This window comes from Cariama cristata, unplaced genomic scaffold, assembly GCF_000690535.1.
Source record: "Cariama cristata isolate BGI_N322 unplaced genomic scaffold, ASM69053v1 scaffold26003, whole genome shotgun sequence".
NCBI lineage: Eukaryota > Metazoa > Chordata > Aves > Cariamiformes > Cariamidae > Cariama > Cariama cristata.
This window is the reverse complement of record NW_009608178.1, coordinates 1-7,945: the sequence shown is the minus strand read 5'-3', so window position 1 is coordinate 7,945 and position 7,945 is coordinate 1. Positions and strand designations below refer to the sequence as shown.

Here is a 7,945-nt window from a genome sequence, read left to right as displayed (position 1 = left end):
GTGTCACAGGCTATAATTAACCCTGGGGCTGGCAGCCAAGGCAAATGGCATTAGCCCTGTGGCACAGCCAGCCACGATTCTGTTTGGACACAGGCTGGGGTATTCCTTGCAGGCAGGTCTGCACCCCCAAAGGGAGGGAGCCTTCGTCAGGACTGGGACCAGCAGGTTTGGCAGACCCTGGCAAAGCTCACACCCCTGCACCATGTCAGCACAGTTGGAGCACTGAACAGGAGAAATGACCCCTGGGAGCAGCACTAGCCATGCCTCAGCTGCGCTCAGGACACGTACAGCTGCCAACTCTGCTCCCCTCTCCCCTGACAGCCTCCATACTCAGCCTCTGGACTGCCAGGCATGGACATGCTGCTTCATTAGGATGAAGCAAGACTCCAGCTCCTCTGTTCTGGGAAAGCAGACCCTATCTGGGAGAAAGCTGGCTGTACCAAGCTGGGGTTTGGGCAGGAAGAAGAGAAATTTCCAAGCTGTCTCAGGGCATAGGGTTCTGATACACTCCTTTGACAATAGTTTTGGTCTGCTTCTCCAGGGCCCAGAGAAGCATCTCAGGTATGTAACACTGCTAGTAGCCCTTCTGTAGTCCTTGACATCCAAATAAGTGTGGTCTAAAGCATAAGAGCTTTAGCTTTGCTGAAGACAGCAAAGCAGTCCAGGACAAATTTGTAGAAATCCCCTCTGTCCATCATCAAAATGAGCCTCTTACCTGGCGAGATCTGCAAACCGTGCTGGAAATCCAACAAGGCCTCCTTGTGCCTCCCCAGCTCCAGGAACTGCATACCTCGCCCGATGAGAGCGAGCAACCTGATCTTCTGGAGCACCTCCACTTCTGGCAGGAGATCATCTGGCACAGAAAGACACACACACCTGGAGACAGCATCCTCCAGACATTCCCTCTCATGTCCCAGCAGGCTGAGCCAGGTTAGCAGTCAGGACATGCCAAACATGTACTTGGGCTGCACGTCTTCCAGCACTCTGAACCGTCAGTGGCACAGCTCAGCCTCTTCGCCAGGCTGGATGAGGCCGGGACGTGGCAGAGAGCAAGAGTGAAGAACGCCAAGAGCTTGGTACATTACACGGCTGTGGTGAACAGTGATCTCGGCAGCAGCCTGGCCTTTGGCTGCCCATCTGCACAACTGGTACAGATCTCTTCCCTGAAATCTGGATTGGAGATGCTTCCTGGTTCACAGCTCATGTAACTGTCACCTAGACAGTGGGGAGGGAGGCAGAACCAAGGCCAAACCCTGTTCCAACCAAATCAGCTGGTCCCTTCAGAGGCTCCAGTGTGGCACAGAGCTCACGCAAAGCTGGGCCCTGCACCTTGCTCCCTCCTGTACCCACCACTGCCAACCACACCAATCCTGACCCAGCTAGGCCCTGACAGGTCCCAGCTGTGCAGCGCCCTACCTGTTGGTTCAACGCCATACCCATAAAGCTGGACTCGCAAGATATCACCAAGGCACCTGTGGGTGGGAGGACAGAGGAGTTTTGGTACCACTCCTGGGCTGGGCAGCCAACTGCAAGTTGTCAGGTCAGGCCCTGCACTGTGCTGTGCCCTGCCGTGGCCCCCGCCAGCCATTGATGCCTGCTGAGGAGGCCCCTTCTCCCAGTGAGGCTTCCTCACCTGCTGAATTGCGTTACGGCCTCCTTGCTCTCACTCAGCTTGGCCCATGCCCAGCCCTGGTGCAGGTATCCAGCTGCTCTCCAGGCAAGGCAGCATAGACTCTCCTTCTGGGACAGAAGTCCACCCGCCAGCCCTGCCCCTGGCAATGGGCATTCCGCCTGCTCCAGCCTCTCCTCCGCTGGTAACATCCGTGGGATCAGGTCAGTCGTCCGGCTGATGACCTCGTCGCACATTGTTATGGCATCCTGGTGCCTCCCGGCCTGCTCCAAGGCAGACGCTGCTTCCAGGAACACCTCAGGGATCCTGGGCAGAGCTGAGCCACCATCTAGGGGCACCTGGGGAGCAAGAGTGATGGCAGTGCTCAGACACAGAACTGCACAGCTCCCAGCCAAGCAGAATGACTCTGCTTCCTGGGAACCCGGTGCTGCTGCCCAGCAAAGCTGAAACCCACTCCCACAGACACTAACAGCTCAGCAGAGTCAATGCAGCAAATCCCTACTCTTGAAGTGAAGGACATCCAAGCCCAGGCCAACAGCTACTCCCCACAGGGAAGGGGAAGCTGTTTCTCCAAACAGCAGTGGCAAGTGCTCTCTGGTGTGAATCCAAAAGCAGACACGCTACAAGTCAGAGGTATGAGCCTCCACCTCATTTCCTTCACATCTCAAACTAGACACTGAAACCTGGAGCCCAGGGGTGATGCCTGGACCCAGGCCTTGGGATGGGGATCCAAACTTCATCACCACCACCATCATCAAACACCCACCTGCTGCTGCAGCCCCTCCTGAAGCAGGGCCAGAAAATCCAGGTAATGCTCCACTGCATCAGCCACCCTGCAACAGGGACAGGACATGTGATGCAAGGAGCAGAGGAACCCCAAGAAGTGCCAGCAGCCAGGTGGAACCTGGATCACCAGCTCACAGGCTCTGCCTGCACCACACACTGGTCACGATACCCATGCTTTGAGCAGACCTACAATAGCAGTACTGAACTGGATGATTTCCAGGAGCACAGAGAAAACCACAGAGCTCAAACAAGCAGCATGTTGCAAGCAGACGTGAAGCATGAGGCACTGTTACCTCCCATCCTGGAGACACCGCTGTGCCAGCAGGTACTTCACTTCAGAGGGGTGGCGATGGCGAAGGAGAGAAGCTAGTAGTGGCGTGTGGACAAGAAGCTCAGTACGCATTAGGAAGAATGGACTAGAGGAAGCAGCTACTGGAGGGTTTTTTTCCAGAGCCTGTGAAACAGGAATAGAAAATATGGTCAATACAATGCTAGTGAAGTCCCCAGCAGCTGCAATCCCTTGCTACTTCTGGCATCTGGAGATACACCCAGACGAGCAGAAGTCCTGCACTTCATAAGCACAGCCACGCTTTCCTCACTTGCTACAGCACAGCCACTTCTAGGAAGAGCGACCAGGATCACAAAGGGACAGGCAAACTTCAGATCTCCACACGGCATCAGGAGATTTGCAAGATCACCCAGATCACCTCAAGTTTCCAGTTCAAGGTGCTCTGAGCTGCCTGGAACACCATCTCCCACTGCAGCTGCAGACCTAGTTAGACCAGATCTTGGGCCATTTGTAACAAGAGAGATCCCTCTCCACAGCTGTGTTTGTATCTTATGGATTTCAAACAGCTAAAGAGCTAATCCGGTGCTGTCTTTTAAAGACCTCTTTACTATTAGATACTTTATTAAAAGACTGGTGCTTTTTCTGACACAACAGGGTAACCTCTTCTCCCAAGCTACCAGGAACACGAACTGGGACCCAGAGGTCTTGCCACATCCAATGGCTAGGTGCTGGGCAGGAATTTTGGATCTCACTGGGCTCCTTCCTGCCCACTGCTGAAGGCAGCACCATAGCTGAACTGCTGTAGTGTACTTTGGAGAACCCTCCAGGGTCAAACAAACAGCCACCCAGAAGGCATGAGCCTGCTTGAAGCTCTGTGCAGGCTCTGCTCAGCAAAAATCAACCTAGAACTGCAGGAAGCAGACAAACCTCATAGAGCAGAGCCAAGGCCTGCAGCTCCGCATCGGTCTCCCCCAGCTTGTGGTACACTGCAGCCGCGTGGGACAGGGCAGGAAGGCACTGAAAGTCTACCTGGAGGGCCCGTTTCAGATGCTGAAGGGCTGTCTGAGGCTTGTCCTAGTTAGATGGGAAGAGGTGCATATTGCAAGGACATCTTGCAGACATCTTTACTGTTCAGTGGGATCCAGATCCCTCCTCTACTTCCCCAGCGATCCCTACTAAGCAAGGGCCAGCACTTTAGCCAAAGGCAGCCCTCCTCAGGCTGGGTTTTGAGCTTCCCTCTCTGCAGCAACGCTTTGCGCTCAGCCAGAATTCCCGCCTGGGGATTTTGCAGCTGTTCAAGGAGGCTGGCGCCGCAAAGGCAATTTCTGCTCAAGATCTCACCTTTCTGCAGCAGCCTAGGCCCATGTAGAGGCAGTGTGGACATCAGCCTAAGCCTCCCAACCCTGCTCCAGACTGCATTTCCCCTCTCCCCACTGACAGGCGAGGGTTTTTTCATTCGCTGAGCGCAGCAGCCGAGGCAGATGTAGATCTGGGCCAGGATCCTCTTGGAGCAGAATCCTCCCGCAGCCTCCTGAAGAAGGGAGAGGGCAGTGGGGAAGTTCCCAGCCTCCAGCTCCTGGAGCCCTAGGACACAGACCCAACATCTCAGCTCTGCAGCTCCTCTTCCCGCCCCACCTGGTCCCCAAACAAACATATATCCCCTTTTCTTCCTAGTGCCATAAGGACCTCCCTGATCCCCTCTGCACCCAGCAATGCACAGCAGGGTGGTGTGAAGCTGCCATCTTTGGTTTGCTTGTGTTGCAAGAGAACAAGCCACTCGATGGAAACGTCTAGCAGAAATAATAGCAGCTTCCAAGCCCAGATACCAAGATGCCTGCCTTGGCCCAAAACAAGGGCAGAGGTAGGTGCTGGGCAGATCCACCTGCGCATTCATCCACAGCAACGGTGGTGCAGATGGGGAAGCACACACAGAATCTCAGAAAACCTTTTTCCAGCACGTGGGCCATTTCCCAGCAGGATGCTTTGGGTCTTAATTCATGAATATTTATTGCAAATGGAATTTACTTTTCTTTCAATCTTCCCTCTGATGCTGCTCTCACATGTCTACATCACATTCATATCTGCCACCTCCCCACTGGAAATGCTGTCGCCACACTGGAGGCATGGGTGAGAGGTCTGTGGGCAGGATCTCCTGCCCTCCCCTCCTCGCAGAAAGGCCCCATGTCAGCCTGAACACAGGGAGGCAACGCTGGCTGCCCCTGGAGCTGCTGGGGTTGTCAAGACAGTGAGCAAGGGAAAACCATGAGCGGGACAGAACGAAGCAGTCAGATGAGATCAATCAGCCAGCTTTGCCTGGCTCCTGCAGCATCACAATCCAACAGGAACAATGTGCTTGCAATAAGGCAAGTGCCAGAAGACAGACAGAAGAAGAAAGGAAAATCCTCATAATCCCCCTGTCAGCCTTCCACTTTGTACAAGATCACCGCAGAGGCCAGACGCCTACCTAAGCCACAGACAGGCAGAACCACCCTGTCACAGTGCAGAGAAAGGCTTAGCTGGGGAAAAAGCAGAGAAGCTCTTTGGACATCAAATGGCAAAGTTGAGACCCAGAGGCTCCACTCAGGCTCGCTTCCAAAGGACCAGCCCAGAAAATGCCAAGGGCCGGTTTGCTTGGGAAGAGAAACCAAGATAAGGGCCAGGGGGGGTGGGTCCTGGAACAGAAGAGCAATGGAAGGCAGTGCAGACATGAGTACCTCTTCCACACAAACCTTGCAGGAAGGCTGCTGCGGTGCAGAGGATCTCTTTCAAGTCCTCGGTGCTCTGTACAAGGAGCAGAGAGGCCTCCTCAGCAGGTACTCGCCATGCCTTGAGGAGGGAGAGAAGTTCGTTCTCCCCACTGCTGCAGTGAGCTCTTCCTGGGTCCTACAAATACGCAGAGGAGAGAGAGCAGGGAATGCTGAAGGGAAGCAGGAAACACTGATTCCAAAGCACAGGGAAACAGAGGCCCCACCAAACCCTTTGACAGTGCTCTCTGCGCTGGGGAATCTCCTACCACCACCTCACTTCAACTACAAGTCCCTCGCTGCAGTGATTCCTGCCTGGCTTGGGGCAGCAGCTCCCCACCTCAAAGCAAGATGCACCTTGAGAGGCTCCTGGCAAGGCAGATCCAAGTGCTGTTGGAGGGTGTTCGAAAAGGTGGGGCCCCTCAGCAGCCTCACAATCAACTGGGAATGTTCCTCTGCAACCCACTGCTCACAGCTTGCTCCCTACAGCGGCTGCAAGTCCATCTGCAGCTCCCTTCCAGCCTGCCCAAGGCTCCTGTCTCGCACCTTGAGGTCCAGGGCCCCAACAGGCAGGAGATATTCTGAGACTCACTAATGCACTCAGGGCCATTAGGCTACACTTGGATGCCAGGGAGAAGATTACTCACACTGACTGGGCAGCGCTGATGGGTTCAGGTCTCCAGGTGCCACAGCAGCATTTTGCAGAGTGGCGTTTATGACAAACATGGTATTTATGCTAGCTCTGCCTCCTTTAGCAAACCTGTGAGTATTTATATCTGCACACATGCTCTGGTGCAGGTAACTGGGACCTGTGCAGCCTCTGCCCGTGCCTGGTTACCTCAGCATTGCTCAGGAGCCGGAACAGGCCAGCGATGCTTGCCAGGCGGCTGGCTGCCAGCCACCACGCTGCTTGCAAGGCCCCCAGTCGGTGCAAAGGTGCCTGCAGCTCCTCTGCGGTTACCTCCTGCAGCACCTTCTGCCACAGCTCCTCGGTACTAAGATCCTGCCCGCAGGCCCCACAAGCCTCCAGAACTGAAAAAACAAATAAAACCCCAGCCATGAGACAACATGTGGGTGCCCTGTAACAGACACCCTCCCAAAAGGGAGGGAAAGCTGCTAGCAAGCACAGGCTCCTTGTAGCGAGGGAAGGAATGGAGTTACAGGGCTGGCCTAGCTTCAGCAGCATGGAAACCAGGCTCTAGGACAGCAGAGTTAACAGTAGCATGCTTAGGAGACAACACATGGTTCAGAGCTATGACTCCAAGTCCTCCTGAGGTCACTTATCCCCAAGCAAGCATGTGCCAACACTGCCGATCCCCTTCTGACCTGCAGCCTATTTCAGTGAGTTTTCTTTGAAGCCAGCACACCATAATTAAAAAAAAACCCACTTGTTTTCTACTGTTGCTAAAACTTTGCTAGAAACTTGGCACGTTACACCTTGAAAACTCTCATTTCCCATAAAACCTCTGGCCCATCCCTGCAGGCTGCAGCAGGCACACAGATGGGCAGCTGCACATCGTTCCTAGTCACAAGCCACCCTACTTCCCACTTCCCAGCAGAGCCAGGCTTCCCTGCTCACAGCCCCCCCCCCCACCTCTGACCAGTCACCGCATATCTCCGAAGCACAGAGAATGCTGTGCTTGCTCCAAGGAGGCCCTCTACAAGGAATGATCTCCTTACCCCTGAGGAGCCCCTGGCGTATTTCTTCTGCTTCTCCTTTGATGGCAGAGTCAGATGATCCCATAGTGAAAAGCAGGGAGTTGTAGAGGACAGTAAGCTCCAGAGGCAGGGTGAGGAGGGCAGCTGGCAGCCCTATGATCACAGCCAACCCAACAAGAAATTGAGCTGGCTAGGAAAAACACAAGAACCATCCACGCTAAGGTGTCATCACCTGGTTTTGTGATAACAGAAGTGTCCTGGCAAGTATTTTTTTTTTTTTTTGTGAGATTTAACAGCTTGGGAACTGCAATGCCTAGATAGACAGCAGGTGTCACCTCTCCAGGTTCCGATACTGCTTTAGACATCCATTCTCCAGCTATCCAAGTGCCGCAGTCCTCCAGGACTGAGACCTTTCAGCTCTCCCAAAAGAGCATCAATAGCCTACCCTCTTCCAACACACGTCCACCTTTTTACACAAGTTTCCCACGCTGTGTCTCTCCCTGTTCCTCACATCAGGCTTCCTCTATACCACAGTTGTGGCAGGGAACCCCTTCCCCAGCTTCCCAGGACAAAGGTTGCCTCATTTTTTCCAGAAATCCCAAAGCTCTGCCCACATCCCCCAGCAAGATTAGGAAGAGTTCGGGGCGGGGCCTTAATCCCTTTGCAAGCCCAGTTCAGTTTAGGGCAGTGGGGGACGTTTCACCCCCCTCCCTTCAGAAGTTTGTTTCCAGCACCGAGATATCGGACTTGCAGCCCGGTAAATGCCAGTGTCAGGGAACCGGTGCTTCCACACTCACAGGCTTTGGGTCTGGGACGGCAGCGGGAGTTGGGGTGAAG

The 7,945-nt window shown here is 54.3% G+C and overlaps 1 protein-coding gene across 1 annotated transcript; it reads right to left on the bottom strand.

The window, feature by feature from the left end:
* Nucleotides 1-715: 715 nt before the first annotated feature.
* Nucleotides 716-7,298, bottom strand: FANCG (Fanconi anemia, complementation group G; the record flags this gene model as incomplete). The annotated part of the gene is made up of 10 exons (XM_009697039.1): nucleotides 716-853; nucleotides 1,417-1,472; nucleotides 1,634-1,968; nucleotides 2,397-2,463; nucleotides 2,710-2,870; nucleotides 3,633-3,773; nucleotides 4,144-4,289; nucleotides 5,435-5,588; nucleotides 6,288-6,481; nucleotides 7,130-7,298. Coding segments are annotated over 10 exons (1,561 nt in total), but the record flags the coding sequence as incomplete, so codon positions are not given.
* Nucleotides 7,299-7,945: the final 647 nt, after the last annotated feature.